Source organism: Aedes albopictus, chromosome 3 (genome assembly GCF_035046485.1).
Source record: "Aedes albopictus strain Foshan chromosome 3, AalbF5, whole genome shotgun sequence".
Taxonomy (NCBI): Eukaryota; Metazoa; Arthropoda; class Insecta; order Diptera; family Culicidae; genus Aedes; species Aedes albopictus.
Window position 1 is genome coordinate 90,239,328 of NC_085138.1, and position 26,614 is coordinate 90,265,941.

The window sequence follows — 26,614 nt, forward strand, 5'->3', positions numbered from 1 at the left end:
CTCCAGTTTCCTGGACGTCATCCACGTCTTCACAACCTTGATCGAGTGGTAATGTGATCAGCAAAGCCGACGATCTCCACTCCCATCGGGAACTCTAACCTATACACCTCGTCGTACATGACATTCCATAGCACCGGACCCAGGATGGAACCTTGCGGGACTCCTGAGGTTGTGAAAGCACTCCCGACCCAGTTCTGTGTCGTAAACTATGTAGTACTCGATTCTGGAAGTAACTTCCGAGAATCTTGTCCAGGTATCCGGGTATCTCCAGACGCAGTAGCGGATCGGCAAAAGCCGGCCAACTGGCGCTATTAAACACGCTCCTTACATCCAGAGTCACTACTGCACAGTAGCGAATTCCCCTTCTCTTACGCTCGAGTGCTTTTTCGGTGGTTTTTCCCTAGTAACACACTTGTCACAGAAGAGTCACGGCGGCGTAGATTTTTGTTGCGCAGAAGTCACTGTGACTTACTTCTAACAAATAAATATTTACTTGCTAGAAGTTAGTCACAGCGACTTCTGCGCAACAAAAACCTGCGCTGCCGTAACTCTCCTGTGACAAGTGTGTTACTTGGGTTGTATCCGATAGGATAGCGTTTACGGTCGACCTCCCCTTGCGGAAGCCGTACTGGTTATTCGAGAGACCACTGACACCCTCGGTGTGCCTCAACATTACTTTCGAGCACCTTCCCCGCCGTGTCGATCAAGCATAGAGGTCTATATGCTGACGGGTCTCCGGGTGGTATCCCCGTCTTTGACAATAGAACCAGGCTCTGCCTCTTCCATACTTCTTGAAAAATTCCCTCGTCCAGGCATTTTTGCATAGCAGATCTGAATATCTCGGGAGCCTCTGCAATAGCTACTTTTAAGGCCAGGTTCAAAACTCCGTCGGGACCTGGGGCCCACCTACGCTAAGGGGCTTTGCTATCGCCGCAAGTTCCACATCGGTGACCCTCTCCTCATCGTCAGCCCCAGTCCCCGGCTGTCCTACGAAAGGAGGCCAAGCACTAGAATCATGACACGGAAAAAGCCCCTCGATGATCCCCTCCCTCTGGAGATTACTCTGTAGGATCCATTACTACTCTTGTCTTGGCTATTTGTTGGCATCACCCCACAGATTTGCATTGGAACTCTGTCAGAGTTTCTTGAAGCAGGCAGGTTGAAGTATGTTGTCTTCCATCTACGAGAGCTTAGCATTGGCCTAGCCGCCTCTTCATCTTACCGCTGCCTGCTGTTGTTGTAGTCGATACTGTAGTGAACCGCTAAATGATCGCTTTGAGTGTCACCCGCTATTACCACCGGCCTTCGCCTGGTCAGCACGGTCGTCATACAATCCAGCATCTGCGTAAACTACTAGAGCGACCATCGCAGAGGCGCATAACAGCAGCGTCACAGTAGCTCAGGTTCAGCAGCGTTACTTGCGCACTGTGATTTGTCAGCTACGGCTCTTCTGAAGGTCGGGCAGCTTGGACCTCACGTTGGGTGCTGGTTGTTCGCAGATTTCCCGGAGCAAATCAAGCACGTGGGTGGACTCGTGCAGCCTTGTGCCTTACGGCCTTCGCCGCCGCATCTTCTACACAGCTTGCTCTTGTTAGGGCCTTTGCAGTCCCATGACTTGTGTCCGGGTTCCAGACACCTGAAGCAAACTTCCGGTGGCTCGTGCAAGGTCAGTTGAAATACTGACCAGCCCACCTTGAGCTTCCATAGTTTAACGGAGATATTTGCATCCACCACAGGTAGCTGTGTCAAGGCTACCTGTGTCCCTGCTGGACCCTTGCATAGCCGAACAGCTGTGGTAGCCACCTGCACCTCGCACTGTGGAGCTCTTCCATATCAGTGATCTCATCTAGGTTTTTCACCTTCAAAGTCGCCTCCGCTGTAAGTGTCCTCATCTCGACACCTCCACCAAGGATCTCTTCCACCAAACTTTTTTAGGCGGCACCCTTACGCTCTTTGTCGCAACCTCTGTTCCCTTCAATTTGGGACGGGCTAGCCTTTCAGGCCCACCCTTCCAAGCTTTCCGGGACGCCTGGCTGGGGTCCGACTTAACTGGCATTACTGTCGGCTTTCGGGGGACAGCAACCACCTCGCCTTGTGGGCACCGCCTGGTAGCTCTTCACCTGACGGCTGTCTCACACGCTTCTGCGAGTGCTTGTCAAAAGCAGTCACACGACAGCAAATGCTACCATCTGTGTAGACTTCGGAACCTTTAGTTTCGCGGATTCTGCCGCTGTCGCAGTTTCCGCAGTTTCCATGGTTTTGCTTGGCTCATCAGGACCTGCATGAGGTCCTTGTTGATGTTCGACTGCGAGGACGCAAAGTCAATGATGGAATGAAGCTGCTGGGCAGCCATCTCCATAGCAGAGATTCAATATCGATTCTTGTTGATGGCCCTCATCAATCACGAGGCTTCAGTTTAATGGAATACTTTTAAGTAGTATAGATCTTGGACTACTTGTAGGCAATCATCCAAACTTCGTTACGTCTCCTAAATGCCGAGTATTAGACATGACGCTTTGCTCTAGCAGAGCTAATCACGAGATGACTAATTGGCATGTGTCAGATGACCATCGTTACATCTATTTTGAACACTTGAATGTTACTTTGTGTTTCAGGAATTTTATTACGAAAATATAGCTTTTTGCATTTTCAATTGATCTGATCACCTCTGCTAACAAAAAGAACAATTGGTGCCGTAGTTTTACAATAGGCTGAATTTGTAAGCGATATTTCTACCCTACATCTAGCCTAGGTTCTAAAATCCGCTTGAATCCGAAGTGGACCACTTTTTCCCAACCGACCCGATTCAGTAAGTGTACGTGCAACACCACACCAATCAACTTCGGTCAATAACATCACGACTGTAGCCCAAGCCCTCTCTCAGTACAATTGCGAACCTGCGCGCGGTGTGGCCGTATATGCACATTTATCAGACCGGGACCGGGCCTATAACTTATACGACCGGCACTCAATCTTTCACCTAATAGTGTTGTAGCCAGAGAGTTTGCGAAATGGTAGGGTAACCAATATAATTTGGACCCCCATATATTTTGGACCCCCTGGGTCGTATTATCATAATTTTCACAGCTTTAATGAAGAGATGACGAAAGTTTTTAGAATCATTCGCTTAATATGATTGTTCTGCAAGAGCAGCTATCATTTCCTCACTGGAAATATCATTATTTGCCTTGAAATTATTGTTTGTTAATATCGTCATCCGTGCGAGTGTCGCGGCATGTTTACGAAAAGAGAATGTGGTGCTGGGGAAACTTGATGATGTAAACAAAAACGTTTATCATTCTAGCGAATTAAATTCACAAAGTTCGTCTAATCATCCTTTGTCAATCAAGTAATTAGGATGTGCTCCAGCATATCCAAGTGGCAGATTCTCCGAAAATAGTTTCAAGTGGGTTTAAACACCGGGTGTCCAAAATATATACTTAAGAGGGTCCAAAATAAATTGGGGTGTCCAAAATAGTGAAAACTGATGCTTCAAAAATCAGTTATTTTCATCGAATTTTCAGCCAGAAATGAGTTTGTGGATATTTTTAACGGACAGTGGAGGCTTTTACGGTTACACCAACATCATCATTATGTGTAACACCCACTGAATCCGTTTGATTTTAGTTTAAATTCAAACTAATGTCCTCTAGGGGTCCAAAATTCGACCGTTACCCTAGATGGCGTTTTAAACAGCAACCAACCAACCGATCGACCACCCGCCGCCGCCCGTCCAGGACCGCACGAGAGCGTGTGAGGTGAGCTCGAGCACGAGCCGGTCCAAAAGCTCGATATCACATACCCAACTTGGTGAGCAAGGCTACATCAGCGACCAGCAACCAGCACCGTATGGTAGGTATACCGCTATGTGCTGCCGCCACGTTCTGTGCTCAGAAACTCCGTCGCGATCGCAAACACACCAACGCCCGCGAAGATTTCGTAATTTTTGTTTTGGTTCAGGTTTCGCTCTACGCCGCGCCGCGCCGCTCTCGAGTCATCCGAGGTCGTTTGTGGCGACGGCGACGCAGCCAGCGCAGCGGTGAGCTGCTGGATGGAAGCTCGTTTACGTGCCTTGCGCCAGCCAACAACCGTGTTTTCTTGTACTCGCCGATGACCAAAGAACGTGGGCGCTGGCGGAGAACAACATTTCATGGAACTTTGTGAAAGACTCTCTGACAAAAAGTAATTTAAGATTGAGACGCTTTTCTGCGTTTGTAAACTTTGATTGATCGATGCTGCTGGTGATGCTACGAAGCTTGGGAAACGTTTCTTTCAATTAAGACTTCGTGAAACCATCGTCGCTAGAAATACGATTGCCTGCGGTTTTCAGTAGCTGCGCTGCTGTTGCCTCATTTATGGTTTGACTACGTTGCCTCTTCTCGTTGGATAGGTCACGTAGCCACATTCAGTGGCGTTCAAACAGCTGCAGGGTGTTGGCATTTTGGCCAGTGCTCTCTATATCCACAAATTATTATGCATATTTTGCACATTAGTCCACTGTGACCAATTAAGGTTAAACAACCAGGAGTTTCGCAAAGCTTCCAACCAAACACGATAGCTTGTTTCGCCATGTGAATGCAAAATTCCACCGTTCCCAACTTTGGAAAAAACAATTGAGTATGATGTGGTGAAGCTGCCTCCCGTTAGCCTCGCAGAAAATTTAACCTAATGAATTGTGACCATTTAACTCCCGAAGCACAATCAACGCTAGATAATTGACTCCGAGGCTGGGCCATGCTTACTGCATATATGCATATGAGCAAACATCTCTACGCACCGAGCGAGAAACACCTGAACAAGTGAGATCATGCTCCCATGATTAAGTTGTTCGACTGGATCAACGGTGCAATTTCACCTGTCTGCTGTCTTATTATGATAAACGGTGTCGCACAACACACTCGACCGAGCAGATCACGGGGCAAGTTATGTTGCAATAGAATGACCATCATCGGCCGGTGTACGTACATCGGGTAAGCGTTGTAGGTTGCCACGTTAGGGGACGACCCGTGCATCTGTGAGTATCGGTTCAAGTTTTCTTGAACCTATACGTAATGATTCATGTACACACTAACAGTGTACAGTACACAACTATTCAATGATACTTGAATAATGGCGCAATATATTTTGGGATTTTGTTATTATTTCATAACAGCAATGAGCTGATTATCGTGTTTGTGAATGTAGGTGAAAAACTAGAAAACCTCTACCTTCTTGTGGAATGTCCAGTTCGTTCGAATATCGTAGTGGTTGCTTCGTAAACCTGAGCGTTTGTTCTCCAGGAGGAGCGGCTCACAACACCGTCTGATCCCCATGTTAGGGGCGGCTGATCTACGTCTGAGTGCCAGGGAAGGACTCTAAGCTCAACTGTGCACTATGGTCCTCCGGAAAGTAGGGGGTTGGTGTCAGGCCCTCCAAGCCAGCCGTAAAAAAACATTGTAACGGAAAATCAGCAACAGAATAATACGAACCCAGACCAACGGCAACGACCCCAGCGAACAAAAAGGACTTGCGATTGGAAACTCGGTACGTGGAACTGCCGATCTCTCAACTTCATTGGGAGCACCCGCATACTCGCCGATCTACTGAAGGACCGCGGATTCGGCATCGTAGCGCTGCAGGAGGTGTGTTGGACAGGATTCATGGTGCGAACGTTTAGAGGTAATCATACCATCTACCAGAGCTGCGGCAACACACGCGAGCTGGGAGCAGCTTTCATCGTGATGCGTGATATGCAGAGGCGCGTGATCGGTTGGTGGCCGATCGACGAAAGAATGTGCAGGTTGAGGATCAAGGGCTGATTCTTCAACTTCAGCATAATAAACGTGCACAGCCCACACTTCGGAAGCACTGATGATGACAAGGACGCATTTTAGGCGCAGATCGAACGCGAGTACGATCGCTGCCCAAGCCACGACGTCAAGATCATCGTAGGAGGTTGGTAAGTTCAGCGCCCACCAGCAGACGAACGAAAACGGCCTACGAATCATTGGTTTCGCCGTCTCCAAAAATATGGCCTTAGGTAGCACTTTTTTCCAACACAGCCTCCCTTATCGTTACACCTGGAGATCATCACAGCAGACGGAATTTCAAATCGACCACGTTCTGATTGACGGACGGCACTTCTCCGACATTATCGACGTCAGGACCTATCGTGGCGCCAACATCGACTCCGACCACTATCTGGTGATGGTCAAACTACGCCCAAAACTCTCCGTCATCAACAATGTACGGTACCGGCGACCGCCACGATACAACCTAGAGCGACTGAAACAACCGAATGTCGCCTCAGCATACGCGCAGAATCTCGAGGCCGCGTTGCCAGACGAGGGCGAGCTCGATGAGGCCCCTCTAGAGGACTGCTGGAGTACAGTGAAAGCAGCCATCAACGACGCAGCCGAGAGCACCATCGGGTACGTGGAACGGAATAGACGGAACGAATGGTTCGACGAAGAGTGCAGAACGGTTCTGGAGGAGAAGAACGCAGCGACGGCGGTAATGCTGCAGCAAGGGCCCCAATAGAACTTTTGAAATGGATCGAATCGTATTTAACCAACCGAAAACAGATAGTAAAATTTGAGGGGAAAAAATCACACCCTATCAATGTATCATCAGGAGTTCCCCAGGGATCACATTTAGGACCTTTACTTTTTATATTATTTGTTACCGATATTTCTTACATTCTTAAGCATCTAAAAATTTTAATATACGCTGACGATATGAAACTTTTTATGGAAATCACAAACGAAAAAGACGTGGACACGTATCTAAGGGAAATATGCATTTTCGATCAATGGTGTAATAAAAGTCTACTGCAGTTGAACGTCAAAAAATGTAATTTGATTACGTTCAGTAGGAAACATAGCATACCGCCTATAACTGTATCTCTAGGAAATCAAGTAGTTGTAAAGTGTGACAGAATTAGAGATTTAGGAGTTATTCTTGATTCTAAGTTAGCATTCACTGACCATTATAATGCCATAATCCATAAAGCAACCAATATGCTGGGTTTTATAAAGCGTTTCGAATACAATTTCAAGGACCCTTATAAGATTAAAACATTGTATATAGCTTATGTTAGATCGGTTTTAGAATACTGTAGTATAGTTTGGTCTCCCTATATGATAACACATGAAGAACGAATTGAATCAATACAAAAGCAGTTTCTCTTATATGCTTTACGCAATCTAGGCTGGACCACATTTCCGTTGCTTTCATATAAGGCTCGATGCTTGCTTATAGATATCCAGACCTTGAAGAAACGCCGAGAATTTGCTATGGTCTCATTTGTAAATGATATTGTATCGCAACGCATTGACTCGGCAAATCTACTATCGTGTATAAATTTTTATGCTCCAACTAGACAATTGAGAAATAGAAATCTATTTGCTTTAAACAATCATCGAAGAGATTATGCCAAATTTAGTCCTTTGAATCGAATGATGTCTCTTTATAATCAGCACTGTGTATCAATTGGTTGGACCATATCACGAACAAATTTGAGGAAATATTTCAACTCTTTAAGAAACATTAGGATATAGATACAGCCTTAAGTATACAGGGTGTTAGGTTCCTGAGTGCAAACTTTTTAAAGGGTGATAGAGGACCATAAATGGTGAAAAAAATTGTTCTACGCATATGGTCAAATCTCAACCGTTACGTAGTTATTGAACTCCCCAAGTTTTTGACTCTTATTGCCTTAACTGGCTATAACTTTAAAATGGTCAAACTTATCGCACTTTTTAACCCTTATTCGAAAGATTATTGAATTTTCTATCAAATGGCATCTTTGAACCGATCGGTTTAGTTAAATAACCAAGTTTTCTAGAGCAAATAGCCTAAAAGTTGTGGGTTTTAATTTGCTTTTGTCAATTATCTTTGAAAAATGCGTAATAACACTAGTTTACAGCATTTTTGAACTCGGTAAGCTGATGATTGTTTTTGGTGTAGAATCATGCCCTGAGTTCGAAAACGCGAAGGAAAAAAATTACAGTAGAGCGGAATTTTTTTCGACTTTCCATACAAGGTTGATGATTTGAAATCGATTTTTGTTCTATTTTTAAGCAAAGTCGCTCACTTCACACATCTCATTCTCCGTAATCAAAGCTTAGATTGAGCTGATTTTTTTACTGTAACTTGCCAACATATGATATGTCAAATAAACGTTGAGAAAGAATTTTTAAATTGTTTTTTTCTTATTGAAAAAAATACATTTCTTCATAATTTTTTGGAAATTTTGCTAAAAATTAAGGAGATCGTCACCAAAGCTCGCCAATATCTTAATTTTCATTAATCTGACGCAAAACCTGCATTCAGATGATCGAATGGTATTGTATTCTGCTTTTAATTTATGGAAAAAGATTTGAAATTGGTTGAACAAAACGCAAGATATTTGAATTTTAGTAAATTCCATATTTTAAAAAGTTGTTAAACTCGATATTTAGCTAAAGCTCAAAAACTGTTCTACTTTAAATTTTTTGAAGCACGGTTTCGAAATCACCGCTAAATTATGCTTCAAAAACTTTGATCGTCGACAGAAGTTCACGACTTTCGTTTTATTTTGTAAACTAGTGTAATTTAAAATTATTTATTTGGCAAAGTTGTGGCCCCTGTTTCACTCGACAATTCGTTTCTTGACATCAAACTTCTATCTCTTATCGTTTTCTTGCAATTTTGATTTAAACGTCGTATTTCAGAACAGAAATTTGCAATCGTCATGGAAAGCACTTTTTTGCGCACTGTGCCGCACATTCAAATCAAAATTGCAAGAAAACTATAAGAGCTAGAAGTATTGCGTTAAAGAACAAATTGTAGAGTGGAACAGGGGCCACAACTTTGCCAAAGAAAGAATTTTAATTTATTACGCATGTTTTAAAGATAATGGACATAAACAAATAAAACACACACTATTTTTAGCTATTTTGCTCTAGAAAACTTAGTTATTCAGCTAAACCAATCGGTTCAAAGATGCCATTTGATAGAAAATTCAATAATCTTTCGAATAAGAGTTAAAAAAGTGCAATAAGTTTGACTATTTTAAAGTTTAAAGTGGAAGCAGCACTTCGATCTGCACCTGAATGGCGTGGAGAACGTAGGCACGGGAGAACACGGCAACGGAGGAAACGACGACGCCAGTGCAGCGGAGGACGCAAATGAACCAACTCCCACGCTGAGGGAAGTTAAGGATGCCATTCACCAGCTCAAAATCAACAAAGCAGCTGGTAAGGATGGTATCGCAGCTGAACTCATCAAGATGGGCCCAGAAAAGTTGGCCACCTGTTTGCATCGGCTGATAGTCAGGGTCTCCAGTTAGCCTAGTGGTTAAGGCTATGGATCGCCAATCCGGAGACGGCGGGATCGATTCCCGTTCCGGTCGGGAAAATTTTCTCGACTCCCTGGGCATAGTGTATCATTGTACTTGCCTCACAATATACAAATTCATGCAATGGCAGGCAAAGGAAGCCCTTCAATTAATAACTGTGGAAATGCTCAAAGAAGTTGAAGCGAGGCAGGCCAAGTCCCAGTGGGACGTAGAGCCAGAAAGAAGAAGAAGAAGAAGATAGTCAGGATCTGGGAAACCGAACAGCTACCGGAGGAGTGAAAGGAAGGGGTAATCTGCCCCATTCACAAGAACGGCGACCATTTGGAATGTGAAAACTTCAGGGCGATCACTGTTTTGAATGCTGCCTATAAAGTGCTATCCCAGATCATCTTCCGTCGTCTGTCACCTAAAACAAATGAGTTCGTGGGAAGTTATCAAGCCGGCTTCATCGACGGCCGGTCGACAACGGACCAGATCTTTACCGTACGGCAAATCCTCCAGAAATGCCGTGAATACCAGGTCCCAACGCATCACCTGTTCATCGACTTCAAAGCGGCATACAACAGTATCGACCGCGCAGAGCTATGGAGAATCATGGACGAAAACGGCTTTCCTGGGAAGCTGACTAGACTGATTAAAGCAACGATGGACGGTGTGCAAAACTGCGTAAGGGTTTCGGGTGAACTATCTAGTTCATTCGAATCTCGCTGGGGACTGCGACAAGGTGATGGACTCTCATGCCTACTCTTCAACATCGCTCTGGAAGGTGTGATGCGACGAGCCGGGCTCAACAGCCGGGGAACGATTTTCACGAAATCCGGACAATTTGTGTGCTTTGCGGACGACATGGACATTATTGCCAGAACATTTGGAACGGTGGCAGAGCTATACACCCGCCTGAAACGCGAAGCATCAAAGGTCGGACTGGTGGTGAATGCCTCAAAAACAAAGTACATGCTGGTAGGCGGAACCGAAAACGACCGGATCCGTCTGGGTAGTAATGTTACGATAGACGGGGATACTTTCGAGGTGGTGGAGTAATTCGTCTACCTCGGATCCTTACTGACGGCTGACAACAACGTGAGCCGTGAAATTCGGAGGCGCATCATCAGCGGAAGTCGGGCCTACTACGGGCTCCAGAAGAAACTGCGGTCGAAAAAGATTCACCCACGTACCAAATGCACCATGTACAAAATAAGACCGGTAATCCTCTACGGGCACGAGACATGGACCATGCTCGAGGAGGACCTGCAAGCACTCGGAGTTTTCGAGCGACGCGTGCTAAGGACGATCTTCGGCAGCGTGCAGGAGAACGGTGTGTGGCGGCGAAGAATGAACCACGCGCTCGCTGCACTTTACGGCGAACCCAGCATCCAGAAGGTGGCCAAAGCCGGAAGGATACGGTGGGCAGGGCATGTTGCAAGAATGCCGGACAACAACCCTGCAAAGCTGGTGGTTGCAACTGATCCGGTTGGCACAAGAAGGCGTGGAGCGCAGAGAGCACTGGACACCGTATTATAGAGGATTTGATTGATTTGTCTTTATTAAAGAGACTTTCAGTCCTTGGCTATTATAGAGGATGCTGTCTAACATTATGATGACCAATTGGTCTTGTAGAGGTTTTGAGAACTGTTCTAAAACCGAATACCTTTTGTTTAGTCCAGCGGTTGACTCCTGGATCCTGGTCACGGCTCCATTATATTCGTGCAAGTGGTAGGATAAGTTTGGTAGGCAACATTTCTTCCATGTAGTTAAAACATTTTGTGCGTTTTACTTTTTACTAGCTGTACCCGGCAAACTTTGTCTTGCCTACTGCGTTTTTTGACGTTTCAAGTCCCTAGCCAAGCGCCCAAGTCCCCGTTCAAAATGTATGAAAACCCGATTTTCAAAAACTCTCAATTTTCCCATGTTTTAGGCCTCATAAACCTTCCTTGGGTGAAAACTAACAGAACAAAACTTAGACGACCCAAATCGGACCACCCGTTCGCAAGTTATGCGCGGTCCCACGTATGCCACTGCATTTTTATATACAGGGTGTTAGGTTCCTGAGTGCAAACTTTTTAAAGGGTGATAGAGGATCATAAATGGAGAAAAAAATGTTCTACGCATATGGTCAAATCTCAACCGTTACGTAGTTATTGAACTTTCCATGTTTATGACTCTTATTGCCTTAACTGGCAATAACTTGAAAATGGTCAAACTTATCGAAGTTTTTTTACCCTTATTCGAAAGATTATTGAATTTTCTAACAAATGGCATCTTTGAATCGATTGGTTTAGTTAAATAACTAAGTTTTCTAGAGCAAAATAGCTAAAAATAGTGTATTTCCATTGTTTTTTGTCAATTATCTTTGAAACATGCGTAATAAATTAAAATTCTTTCTTTGGCAAAGTTGTGGCCCCTGTTACACTCTACAATTCGTTCTTTGACACCAAACTTCTATCTCTTGTTATTTTGTTGCAATTTCGATTTTAACATCGCATTTCAGATCATAAATTTGCAATTGTCATGGAAAGCATTTTTTGCGCATTGTGCCGCGCATTTAAATCAAAATTGCAAGAAAAAGATAAGAGCTAGAAGTTTGGTGTCAAAGAACGAATTGTAGAGTGTAACAGGGGCCACAACTTTGCCTAAGAAAGAATTTTAACTTATTACGCATGCTTCAAAGATAATTGACAAAAACCAATAAAAATACACTATTTTTAGCTATTTTGCTCTAGAAAACTTAGTTATTTAACTAAATCAATCGATTCAAAGATGCCATTTGTTAGAAAATTCAATAATCTTTCGAATAAGGGTAAAAAAACTTCGATAAGTTTGACCATTTTCAAGTTATTGCCAGTTAAGGCAATAAGAGTCATAAACATGGGAAGTTCAATAACTACGTAACGGTTGAGATTTGGCCATATGCGTAGAACAATTTTTTTCTCCATTTATGGTCCTCTATCACCATTTAAAAAGTTTGCACTCAGGAACCTAACACCCTGTATATAGATTCACTACTGGAGTGTACGCTCAACTGAACTTGACTACGTTGTGTTATTGACAAGAAACAATGGGTCAGATGCGCTAGGCAGATGATGTAGGGCTAGAGTTTAGAGCCGGTATTACGGGTGGTGGAGATCTCGTCCAAACACCTTTAATTTTTGTTTTATAATGATTCGTATAATCTCTTCTAGTCTAATTAACTAAAAAATACTGGGGATGTTACCCGCGAGACGAGAAAGTGGATTGCGGCTGCGATTCGGGCTTTTTTAGTCTGTGAAAACAACTAACTGGCTGCAAACGGACAAAATTCGCGTTATACAAGACTCTCGTTCTTCCGATTGCTTTGGATTCTTGGAACGTAAAGTATTGCAAACAATACTAGGCGGTAAACTCAAAGACGACATCTGACGTTAACACGAGATGTGAGTCGTGAAAAACGAAGGAATGTCTTAGATTCTTCTTCTTATTTATGGCTCGACGTCCCCACTGGGACTTCCTGTCTCGATTCAACTTAGTGTTCTTTGAGCACTTCCACAGTTATTAATTGAAGGGCTTTCTATGCATCCATTGCATGAATTTGTATATTGTGAGGCAAGTACAATGATACACTATACCCAGGGAGTCGAGAAAATTTTCCCAACCGGAACGGGAATCAAATCAGCCGTCTTCGGATTGGAGATCCATAGCCTTAACCACTAGGCTAACTAGATACCCTGAATGTCTTGAATGTCTTGAATGATATCTTCAACTAAAAACAAAAAAGCCATGCAACAAACAAACTGTATAGTCTTTCCCAAGCTGACAAGGTTGACATTGGATCGTAGCAAGAAACTTGCAACCTAAACGTTTCATCGCGAAGAAGAGCGTAAATGAACGCATCGATGTCCGAACGCTTTGGGAAAACCGGCTACTCAAGATTAAATTGTGCGCACCTCAAAGCGCAAAAAAAGAGAGAAACGACAATGAATAAGGCAATAGCAAAGCTATTGCATCCAGCCGGTTGGTTGGTTGGATGGTTGGTACACAATTAATGATGCAATTGCGACGAACGCCTGTCTAAAGAGCAAAATATTTTGCCGGAGATACTAATCACCTGGGGGTCCACCGAAGTAGTCACCGGTAGGTGACTACCACTAGATCTACCAGTCCAAAGCGATCGATGGATCCCTCTGAGATCCATTCCGATCCGAGCCTGGCGCGGAACGCATGGTTTAAGCAGCGCGCAAGGCATATCTTTCTCATTTGCCTCCTTTTTTGTGCTTTTGTTTTTCCATTCACATTTGAAACGTAGTAGTCAGTCGTCGATTTGGTACTACTGGCCCCGATTCAGACCGTTTGCCGTTTCAGTGGGTAAACTTTGTTGCCATATTTATATCGAAGGTTTTTTTTTCTTCTGCAACGAAACTGATCTGGTCGCACTCTCATTATGTCATTTATTAGCAGCTGGAAGGAGTTTTTTTGGGTGTATTTACAATTCAAATTGATTCATTTTTTTTACAAAACCAAACAAGAAGTACTTACACATACAAACAACTAATGATTGATTGTTTTTACTGTTTCGATTGTTTATAGAGTCAATTGCTTTGAGCCAACAAACTTATTTTTTGATGCACAATGCTAGCAAAAACAGTGTATTCGCCTGAGGATCGTTCATAAACTACGAAGACTAAATATTGTGCATCTCAGATCCCTCCCAACCTCCTCGTAGACTTTTGCTCATGCACAAATTTTAAAATTTGTCTGAAGCTGGCAGAACCTCTTCTTATTAATAATTGGGCAACCTAAAACGATATTCGCCCACAATGATCGGCTGCAACTACAGCTGCGTTCGATTTATGTTGATTGCTGCAACAAGAATTTGTACACAAACACTCGTGCTGCAGTGCGGATCAATTCGAGCCCGTTTATTAGGATTGGGTGTATCTTGGGGTGTATGGTACCTACCTACCAACCGGGGTACCTTCACAATGTAGGGTTGCCAATTTGCGAGACGGCGAAATGGTTGACTTAACGTCGAGAGGAGAAAAGTGAACGAGAGCTTTGATTGGATTATGGAACCCAAGGTAACAAATAGCACAGCACAATGAACACCGCGCCTCGATCATTGGTTTTGCTCGGATTGTTTGGTAAACAGGGGAATCCAATTGCACCTCGTTTAATCCAATTTGCTCGATTGCCACTCGGGGTAGTGTTGTTTTGGGTATTTTTGCTGGACGTTTCAATTGATGAGGTAAAGGGTTTCTTGGTGTATTTGTTTTTGGTTTTTGAGTCGTATGCTTGTTTGTTTTCTTTCAAATAGGTATGTTTTCAAAATGCAATCCCAGCTGTATCAGGTTGCATTTTATGCTAAACATTTTGAAATGTAAAAAAAAATGTATTACAGGTATACCTCAGTTTAGTGGACCATCTAATAAAATCATGAGATAAACTCTGAAAGAATCGTTTGAAGAACCCTGCCGAAAATTTCTGAAGTGATTCTAGGAACTGAAGAAGCTTCTAAAGAAATTTTTGAAAGAATCGCTAAAGAACTTTCAGAAATTAATTCCTGAAAGAATATCTGAAAAAAGAGGAATATGTAAAGAATCCATAGATGAATTTTCTGTAGAAGTTCCACAAGGAATACCTGTAGACAAGCTTGCTATTTGATGAAAACATTCGCGAAATGATGCGATTTGCTTTCGACAACGAATACGTTTTCACCCATCCTCGCTTTATTCAATCAACCTCCCATACGAGTAGCACACGAACGGACTCAACACTAATCAGCATAGTTGACTCTTCCTTTTTGCCGTTGAGCCGTTGCGTTCTAGCCAAGCATCTCTTTTCATCGCTTTCGATGCTTTTCGACAGCTTATCGCGAAGCATCGTTGGCTGGAAGCTTTATTAGTATGGTATCGGTACATGCGAATGTTGCTTCTGTGTGCGTGTCGAGCGTTCGTGCCGTAGCTTCGCAAACCAACCTATTCGGTATGGTTCGGCTGTTCGGGCGAGCGTGTGGCGGCGCAGTCAGATGTGTGCAAAATCGTTTGTGTTTACATCATGTTCGTTTTGCCACCTCTTTGCTGCTGGTCATCGCTGATCAGTGCACAGTTCAATCGCACGCGATAAATATACAGTTGATGAGCTGTGATGAGCACTAGTGAGGTGATAATTTGCATCATTGCCTGTAGATACACCTGGGAACCCCTGACCTAACAAAACCTCTTGAGATTAAAAAACTGTAGAAATTTCCTAATAAAATCATGAACAATATTTTAATGAGTTCGTGGAGGAATTCATAGAGGCACGCTTGGAGGAAATTCTGAAAGAATTTCTCAGAAAATACATAGAGGAAAACCCGGCGGAATTTTTACTTTCTTAAGAAATTTTTGGAGAAATTTCTGGAAGAGAAGTGTCTCGAAGAATAAGAAATTTTGGGAATTTTCTTACTAATCTCTTGTAGAATTTCTAAAACAATCGTTGAAAAAAAAAATCTTTTGAATGCTTAGAAGCTTTAGAAGTCTGAGAAAATTTGGAAGGAGTTCTGAGTTTGTGGTTACCAATGTATCCGCAAATAATTTTCAAAAAAAACCAATAAAGTATTTTTGGATAGTTCATGGAAGGATTTCTAGATGAATTCTTTGAAAATTCTCTGTAGGAATCTCTGTGATAAAACATGTGAAGAAATTCGAAGATGAATTTCAGGAACAATTTATGCAAAATTTTATTAGAAGTACTTTCTAAAGGAATTCATGCAACATTTTTGGAAGCTATCTTTGCAAGGCTTCCTTAAGAAGTTTTGGGGAAATTTCTGGAGGGTATTCTGAAGTCTAAGCAAATCCCTAGAAGATTTTGTGAAAGAATTTCTGAATGAATTTCTTTAGGATTTCATTATTTAAATGAATCCTAGAATGGATTTCAGCAAGGGTCCCTGGAAGAATTATCGAAAACTCTATGGAAGTTTTTTCAAAACAAACCTTGGAGAAATTTGTGAAGAAATCTGGAGGAAAATCTGAATATATTTCTGAAGAATTTATTAGTCGAATTTATGATAAAAGCTATGAAAGACTTTCTGAAAGAATCCATCGAAAAATTAGTGAAAGTACCCTTTAGGATTTCTAAAGAAATCCCTGCAAAAACTTCCCGAATGCATCTCTTATTTTTTTAAAGAATCCATGGAGGAATTTAAAAAAATCCCAAGAAGAATTTGTAACAGAAATTCAGATTTTTAAAAACGAATCCCTGGAGGAATTTCTAAAGTAAACCGCGGAGAAAGATTTGCAATAAGTCCTTGGAAGATCGTTTGAAGAAATTTCCGAAGAATTTTTCGAAAAAAAATCTAGAAGTCACAAAAAATAGGATAAATCTCTGAAAGATTTTCTAAAGACATCCCTGGAGGAATTTCTGCAGAAACTCATACACAGCTTTCTTACACAACTATTTGTGAAACTTCAAGGGGAATCACTCGTTGCTGTGGGAATTTCTGATGAAATCCTTGGAGGAATTTCCAAAGTAACCACAGTACCAACTTTTGGAACATTTTCTGAAAAACTCTGGAATAGTTTCTGAAGGCTGAAAGTTTTATTAACCCTCAAGAGGATACCTTAAATGAAGGTCCGTTTTGGGACCCTGGGTCCATTGGACCCCAACATTTATTCTCGCGTATCTCGTGATCCTTACTTTTTGAAAGGGTGATGTTTTCAGCAAAGATGTTAGGAAAGTCAAGGCCTATCTAGTGATGAACAATTTAGTTCGGGAAGTTTCCGCTAGGTGGTGCTAGTGAGCATTGAAAAATGCCCCCGATCTACAGGATATAACGTACCTAAACAAGCGGACAAGAACAAGACGTACCGAAACAATAGGGTAAATCGCACTGCTGTAGACGAGTAGACATATATGTCCAGCGGGTCAAAAGGGGTCATTCAAATATTACGTAACGCAAAGGAGTGGGAGGTGGTCTAGCGCTGTGTTACGTTTCATTCAAAATTTTCCATACAAAAGTTGTTGCACGGAGAAGGGAGGAGCCCTTAAGTTGTCAAATTTTTCGTTTCGTAATATTTGAATAAACCCAAGAGGAATCAGAGACAAACAGACGTCTCAGATCTCAGGATCCTAATTACTTATATAGTTGATGTCTTCGGCAAAGTTGTTTGGTTGGTCAAGAACTTATAGATTATGGACCGTTTGATTCGATATTCCACCACTAGGCAGTGCTAGATAGCATGCAAATTTTGTATCTCAGGATCCTGATTTCTTAGAAAAATGGTGTCTTAGTTGTTGGGTAGGTCAAAAATGTTCAGTTGATGAGCCATCTCACCTATTGGGAGACGCTGGTGCGGGATGCTTATTATTTATAGAGATGGTGTCTACAGCTGTTATTTGGCAGGACATGGACCTACCGAATATAGACACTATAGAATCTACAGACTTGGGGAGAAATAGTTGAATTACGCAATTTTTGAGTGTTTTATAGTGAATTTAGTGTGTACTAATAGAAAATGACGTCACACAACCCACAGTCGTTATCGTTCCGTAAATCTCGTTTGGCTAAACGAATTGATAGATCGCTTGGTTAGGGGCCATCCATAAATGGCGTAGCATTTTTTTGACGATTTTTTGACACCCCCTTCTATTTTCCCATACCTAATTGGCTCGTAGCATAATCAGAGACTCTCCCCACCACCCTAAAATTCCACTTCATCTATGGACGGCCCCTTATAGTTGTCTGCACCTTGGGAAGCATACACGGAGAAAAAAATAAAGTTATATCAATCATATTCCGGTCGCGAACAAGCATATTTGTGCACTGACTTTTATATAATCCTTTTTAGAGATTGTATTACGCATATTACCATTGGGTGAAGCATAACAGATGCTTGAAATGATCAAAATTGATGAACTGATTGGAGTAACAAAAAATGGTTGACTCAATCATATTATGCTTACATCAACAATAGTTATTGTTGATGATTTGACAGTTCATTTATTAGCATGGTAGATTCAAGCACGTTTATACTTGACTTAACCCTAAGCTTGAGGCTCAAACTAACTATATCGGATGGTTGTTTTGAGCACTCGCAAAAAATCATTCAAATGAGGTTATGTTGCATTTCTAGAATCAAAGTGTTTTAATTAAGAATAAACATTTCTATAATGGCCGTATTTAGTGTAATATGTTCTAATTGAAACACATTGTACTAAATACCACCATTACAGAAATGTTTAGTTAGCAAAAATGTTTTTCTTGTATATTCTTTATTTTCACAAACGAGCAACAAAAAACTGACTTTCCACCCTAAATGTGATCGCTGACGTTTCTTACAATCCCACCCTTTTCGATAGCTGGTGAAGAAACTGTCTCGCGTAGTAATTGGCCAGGGATTTGATCTGCTTGTGGCAGGCTTCCAGGAATTTCACCAGCTCTGAGACATTATCGCCGCTTCGGCCCTTCAAGAGCTCTTGGGTCACGTCCTCCGTCATTGGAATCTTCGGTGAGATGAACTCTCCATAATATGATCGGCCACTACTGATCTGCTTAGTCAATCTGCTAAGACAGGCGCACCATCACACTGTCGTCGATGAAGAAAAGTGACATACATGGCATCCAGTCCGGTGTTGCGCTTCTCCAGCAGGATTCGTGTTTCTCTGCTTGCAAAATGCCCGGAAGAATCCGTCCAGGAAGAATCCATCCTTGCACTACGATTTATTATACTGTGTCTCTTTGCACTACCGCCGCCATGATGAAAAATTACAGCAGCCAGGAGGTTGACACGGGTTCAAGCAAGGCTTCAAGTAATGTCATATATGCTTGGTTGAAGCATTTGATGGTTGGTGTTCAATGATGTTGATTCAAACGAACCATATGCTTGATGCAGACATCAAATCATTGTGAATCAATCATTTTAAGCAATTATACCAAGAGTGTCATCGAAGCTTGACAGTATTTCTGTCCGTGTATGGAATCTATAGTGTCTATATCACAGATTATGAGATATATACAATTATACTTTGATCATAATGTACACAATTTTCCACAGCACAGAGGTCAGACATCCAAGCTCAGTTTCAAAACTGTATAAGGAATTAAACGTTCATTTCAAATGGCAACACAAGTGGCAACATCGTGGTGGCGCTGCTATCCCAATGTCCCCACGCTGTTGTCGGTGGTGAGTATAAAACTTATGTAGATATGCGTACTCACCACGCTGTTGTCGGTGGTGAATATAAAACTTATGTAGATATGTGTACTCACCACTAATTGTAGCAACTTGCCGCATAGGTGACGCTAGTGAATCCTTGCACAGCTTTCGAGACAATTTTCTATAGGCTTGGATGTCTGTTCTCTGTGATACAAAATATATTTTCATGAAAAATCGAATAAAATGGAATGTAAATTTCAACGTTTCCTTCCCGTAACCGGGAGGAACTCCTGGAGAGAAATTCTTGGAGGAATCCCGTGAGGAGTTCCTGGAGGAATCCTGGAAGAAATTCCTAGGGGAATCTCGAGAGCAACTCCTAGAGGAATCCCGGGAGAAATTTCTGAAGAATCCCGGGAGAAATTCCTGAAATAATCCTGAGAGGAATTCCTGGAGGAATGCCAGGAAGAATTCTTGGAAGAATCCCGGGAGAAATTCGTTGAGAAATACCGGTAAGAATTCCTGGAGAAATCCCAGGAGCAATTCCTGAAGCAACCCCCGGAGGAATTCCTGAAGAAATCCCAGGAGGAATTTCAAGTGGATTTCCTAGAAAAACTCATGCAGAAAACCCGGGAGGAAATTCTGGAGAAAACCCGGGAGCAATTCGGAGACAAATTCCTGAAGAAATTCTGGGAGGATTTCGTGGAGGAATCTCGGAAAGCATTTGTAGAAGAATCCTTTTACGAATTCCTAGTTGAATCCCTGGTGGAATTCTTGATGTAGTTTTGGGAGTCATTTCCGGAGGGCTTTTAAGTGGATTTCCCAGATGGAATCGTAGAGGAACCTCGGGAAGAATTACTGAAAGAATCCCTGTATTAACTTCTGGAAGAATCCTGGTAGGAGTTCCTTCAGAAATTTTGGGAGGAATTCCTGGAGGTATCCGGGTGAGTCAATTCTGATGTAAATTATCCACCAAATTGGAAGTATTGGTATTGTGAACAGAATGTAATTTTTTTTTTTATGTCTTTATTATAGAGATTTTCAGCCCTAGGCTGGTTCATCTCTTGAATTTTAACATACAGTACATAATTTTATTTATTTTTACCTAATTTGTTTTTCTTACTCCGTGTTTGCACCGGAGAAAAATCGGTTGATTGAACTGCCTCAATATCGATATCCTCACTCGCTACACTATCCTCTGATCCGTCAATCTGGCAACTCTGGTTCCGCATTTTACGTTTTGGAGTGTTCTCTTTCCTATCAGATGACAGCCGTCGCTTGCTTGCCACTTGTTCGTCGGATTCACTGTCGGTTGATTCAGGCTCGCTATTGTCTGTGTTGTTATGAGCATCTACGTGTTCGGGTTGTGTGGGTATTGTACCTCCAGTACTTTTCGGCATTCGTTTGGAGCTATCATTGTTCTTAAACGATGAACGTTGTGGCTGCGGAGCATCCAGCGGGGGGAAGTCGGCTTCTGCAAGAGCGTATGTTTTGCCGGTCTTTATCGCGTTGGCTTGCGGTGTGATGTTAAAGTTTCGTGGATGAGGTTTTTTCGTCTTTGGTTGACTCGGATACGTGACCATCGTGACGTCATCGCCGATGGTCACATACGACGGGATTGGATGAGTGAGTTGAATTCTCACTACTCGAACCCCGTTGTAGAGCCCAGGAAAATAGTGTTTCCACCTTTCCCTGGAAATGGAAAGAACGGTTCCATATTTGCGAAGGTGTTCGACAATCACCGAGGAAGGCGTATTTGGTGGCAAATCGTGCACCCGCACATTGATAGCACCGTCCTCAACGTACACGGGGATTTTGTACTCGTTTTCACCACATTTAATTTTGTGCTGCAAGTGACGAGTATCTTGGTAGTGCTTGGCGATGTCCATGTCTACCATCTCGACGCAAACACAGTTTCGCACATTATGAAGCTGGACATTTCGGATGTGCTTAATGTCCAACTTTAGTTCCTCGCATATGAATTTATGAACTGCTGGTACTTCAGGTGTTCTGGGTAAAACACTGAAGTCTACCACTAACGTGTTTTCGCGTTTTGCACTCATTTTATGACGAAATCGATCGAATGAAAGGGACGCGTCCGGTTAGTGCAAGCTTCGGCTGTCAACTATTGTGAACAGAATGTAATTATATTGTGTTATTCTCAAGATATTCACTTCAAAAGAAGCGTACTTATTTGAGGACGCTTGCCACTCGGTAATCTAGGATGCTGGGCATATACGAACTAATTAGCGCCATTTTGCAGAAAAACTTTAAAATAATTTTCATTACCAAATAATCCTTGATGTATTGAACACTTTTGCCGAAGACACAAACTTTCTATACATTCCGAATCTCAAGATATTCAAGCTAAATTTAACTTTCAATCCATAATTTGAATAAACAATAGCGCCACCTACTGGGCCAATTCCAATTCAATTTGTTCGTCACAAGATTGCCCTTGGTCTATTGAACAATTTTGTCGAAGACAGCATTATTCTAGGAAGTGACGATCACAAGATATAATCATTCGTGTCGTGGGGTCCAATGGACCCCAGGGGACCAAAATCGCCCGGTTCAACTTTGACATAAAAATAATCTATAGTACGCCATGAAATATTTGTTATTTTTGCACAAATAACTCATCGTGGTGTAGTTTGAAGGTACTGTGAAAACGGGACCGATGTGTCAATCCAAACTTTTTTGCGACCACTTCAAAGTGGCTCTGGGGTCCAATGGACCCCAGGTATCCATTAGAGGGTTAAAGGAATCTCTGTATAAATTTCTGAATAAATGTCTAAAAAAATTTCTGAAGGAATATCTGAAATTTTTTTTTTAAAGAATCCCTGGATGAATTCCTACTCAAATTCATGATTTTTTTTTTTTTTTTTGAAAAAATGTAGGAATTTCAGAAGTAAATCATGCAAGATGCTTTGAAAGAATTATTTGTGGAAGTTTTTGAATAAAAGTAATTTCCAAACAAATCCCTGAAGAAAATTTCCGAATGAATCCATGGAAGATATTTTGAAAGAACCTGTGAGGGAATTTTTGGCCGAATACTCGGACGAATTTCCGAAACATTTTTTAGAAGAATATCTGTAGAAATTTTTGGTGGATTCACTAAAGGATGCCAATAGATTCTCCAAACAAATGCCTAGAGAAATATCTGAATAAATATCCAGAGGAATTTCTGAAGTAATCCCTGGGCAAATTCTCAAACAATTTCTGAAATGAGATAGTTTCGGCTTTGCAGTCTTGTTTTAGTGGAATAAACTATTTAATTTTGTCCGACGTTTCGACACCGGGTTCGGCGTCTTCTTCAGGGAAAAAATTGATGTTGTTCTTTGTCTTAGGGTAAGAACAACATCAATTTTTTTTCCCTGAAGAAGACGCCGAACCCGGTGTCGAAACGTCGGACAATAGTTTGTTCCACTAAAACAAGACTGCAAAGCCGAAACTATCTCTGATCTCCAAACACAGTCGAACCAACATAACAATTTCTGAAATGTTTTTGTGAAATTTATGAAAAGCAATTCATGGTGAAGCAATTAATGCCAGATTTCGAAGAAGAATTCCTTGTGACACTTCTGGGGGAACACATGGAAGATTTTCTGAAATGATCTGTTACATGGAGAGTTTGGTTTGGAAATTTTTCTTCGGAGATCGTCGTAGTAAAGTTGAAAATTCTCCGCAGGCGACCGAGCTGATGCACCTACACTACTCGTACAGAAAGATCGTTTGACAAATACAGCTCAACCAGTAACGACGCTCTATCAAGTGCTTGTCACGAATCCCCAAATTTTCGAAGGAATCCCTTGAAGAATTTCAAATAGGATTCCTGGAGATCTTTCTGAAGCAATTTGGAAGGAAATTTTTTGAAATTCATGCGGCCAGGTCATATTTCTGTCGACTTGCTTGATTTCGTTGTTGAGGCTGCGCCACCATGAGCCTCTGGGTCTGCCTCTGCTGCGATGTCTTGCGGGGTTCCAATCTAACGCTTGCTTGTAGATTTCGCTTCCGCCCCTGCGTAGAGTGTGGCCGACCCACCTCCACTTTCGCTCCCGAATTTCTGTCACTATCGGCTTTTGGTGACATCGACGATGGAGGTCCACATTGGAGATCCAATTGTGATGCCACCATGCACGAATTATATACCGCAGGTATCTATTGAATCAATAGTATTGATGAAGACCTGAAGCCGTTGAATGTTCTTGACTGATACACACCAGGTTTCACTGGCGTATATCAGCACAGATTTCACGTTCGAGTTGAAAATTCGGATTTTAGTGCGTCGACTAAACTGGTTGTTTTTCCATACGTTTCTTAAACTCGCAAAAGCAGCCCTTGCCTTTGATCTGTGCACATATGTCGATCTTGGTGCCGCCATCGGTCACCATTTGGCTACCAAGATATTGGAAGCTTTCAACATTCTCCACTGATTGCCCAGCTACCGTAAAGCTGGAAGGGTTGACCGTGTTTACATCCAACGATTTGGTCTTGTTGATGTTGATGATCAGACCTCCCCCTGAGGAGTGATTGGCAAGATCATCGAGGTATACCTGTATATTCCGTGGATACACAGTTATGGATCAAACACGGTTACGGATCAGTTCGATGTTTACGGTCAAATGTCGCCTCACTGCATAGTATGACATAACTTAGCATAGTCTTCATAGCATAAACATTATACTATGCCACGCCAGGCCATGCTTAGCTGCAACATACAATTGATCCATAATCGTGTATCCACGGTATATAATCTATAGCTATTTGTTTTAGAAGAATCCATTCGACAAATATTTGTCATCTGTGTGAGCTTGTCATGTTTCGCTGGGAAAATTTGATATTTTGTAATATTTGCCGTGGGTAATAGGGCCTCATAAATTGATTGTTTTGAATGTCGAAAAACTTAGCGGATAATGCTTTGTTTCTGATTCTGAAAACACTTCCTAAGCAGTGAAGAGAATTGTCAGACAAAAGAGGCACAAAACAAGCAACAAAGAAGGTGCGACGATTACTCTTTATCCCTACTGGTAACAGAAAATGACATGATCTCGATTTTTTTTTTGTTGCAGACAAAACGGAAGCTGAATTTGTTGCGTACTTTTCAACTCAAATAATCAATTATTACTAACACAGAGTGGAAATTGTTTGATGATAGAGCTTCATCAGAGTTGCAGTGTTTACCGACTCGAAGTTACCGTTCGAAAATCTCAATGCAAGGCTTAAAAATCTCTAAACTCGTGGTGTACGATGTTAATCCCATTTTTTTCAAGTTGGGACAAACTTATGTCGCATGTGTTGTTTTGTCGCAACAAATACAGGTTGCGACATTGTCATTATTGTTGCGCGATGGTTGAATTTTGATTCACTGTTCCTAAGTATTATCTAAATTGCAGATGGTCAATTTTCCAGTCATTCTGCGTGGAATACATCATTGGCAACCTGACCACCACGACGATTGGTTTATGAATTAGTGTTCGTCTAGACTCTGAACGTGGGCATCGCTTTGCTAACAGACGATGTCTGCACCTCTGCAGATTGAAACTATCTTAGCTGCAGCCGCTAAGACAAAACATTAGTTTTACTCTCGGCCTCGCCAAACCGTGTTAGATAGATGATTTCGCATGATGTAATTGACGGTCGGTTGCGGATAACCGCTAAACATGCAACAGCCATTTTACGGCGTACCCGTGGCAGGGTGCCAAGCATACCGACCGGTGATATATTTTGCACAGTTATCAGATAATTTACAGCAATAAATTGTCAATCAGTTGCAAAAATCTCAACACTCACCTTTGAGCGAAGCACAATCATTGCCACCGCCAAAATAATGACCGTGATGATGATGATTGTGATGATTAACTGCAGCGGCTTCTACACCCATTTTGCTGTTGCTATCACCACTGGCACTAGCACTGCCGCCACCTCCAGCGCTTCCAGCATTAACCGTTGAGGTCGACGCGGGGTCACGTTTAGCACGTTTCTTGCCACTGGCACCTGTGTTCACTCCCGCACTACTGCTCACTACAGTCCCACCACTATTATTGTTCGACGATGCACTGCAATTATTGTGATTCCCTGCACTAACACTACTGCTGCTGGCAGCACTGGTCGACGAGGTGCTGGAGGAGCTCGTCCCTACAATCGCCGGTCCAACGGTTGTACTTCGCCAGCTCAGGTGAGGAGCAGTTTCGGTCGATTCTTCAAAGCTGCAAATGGAATAGAGAGAAAACGGTAAAACAGTGGTTAACACCGATACAAATTTAAAACAGTAGTTACTAACAATATTTAGGTATTCGAGTATACATAGGTACACGATTCCAACCATTAGCCAATCACATTTGATCGTCAAGACGAAGGCAGCTATAGCCTTCTCAAGGACGATCCTTGCCCGATGCGTGCGATGAATTTGATCGTCTCATGAATGACTAATGGCTTAGTCGCGCCATCAGGCGTAGCACTGCATGCCAAAAAGACGCGTGCCACATACCTCTAGCTGCTATTACTGCTACTACCTCGGGGAATGACGAACACAACGACGTTTGGTGGTGATGGAACTGGTAGTCACAAATTTAGGCATTTTTTGTTTTTGCAATCGAGGGAAACACTAGTTGTGCGCACGCATCCATAGAGAAACAGCAGTAAATCTCAATACGAATCCAACGTGAGGGCAGACTGGTTCAAAAGACTAATGAAAACGTTGCATTTTTCAGTCTGTCTGAAGATTGTCAAACGAATGTTGTTTCTGGTCTGGTTAATTGTTTATAGACAACAAATTTTCAAGCTTTCGAATCTCTGAGTAAGTTTTTGAAGAAACTCCTGCTGCAATTCCCAAAGGAAACACTACATTTTTTTTAAAGAACTCCTTGCAGAAATCGAACAGGAATTCTACAGGGAATCCCAGGAAGAATTCCAGAAGGCATTTTAGGAGAAATTCCTAAAGGAATACGAGTAGTTCTTGAAGGAATCCTACGATGAGTTTAGGAAGGAATCCTTGGAGGAAACAAATCCTGGAGTAGTTTCTGGACAAATACCTGGGAAAATTTCTAAAGGAATCCTAGGAGGAGTTTCTGAAATAATTAATGGAGAAATACTAAAAGGAATTCCTGAAGTAATTTCTGGAAAAACTGCTGGAAGAATACGAGAAGGAATTCTTGAAGGAATCCTTAAAGGAATTCCTGAAGGAATCCCC

The 26,614-nt window shown here is 42.2% G+C and overlaps 1 protein-coding gene across 1 annotated transcript in view; it reads right to left on the reverse strand.

The window, feature by feature from the left end:
- LOC115266602 (putative uncharacterized protein DDB_G0277255) overlaps nucleotides 1–25,631 on the reverse strand; it is a 91,246-nt gene extending 65,615 nt beyond the window's left edge. Inside the window, exon 1 of the mRNA XM_029873058.2 lies at nucleotides 25,216–25,631. Coding sequence (XP_029728918.1) covers nucleotides 25,216–25,306 — 91 coding nt within the window. The 5' untranslated portion in view covers nucleotides 25,307–25,631. The remainder of the gene's footprint in view (nucleotides 1–25,215) is intronic.
- Nucleotides 25,632–26,614: the final 983 nt, after the last annotated feature.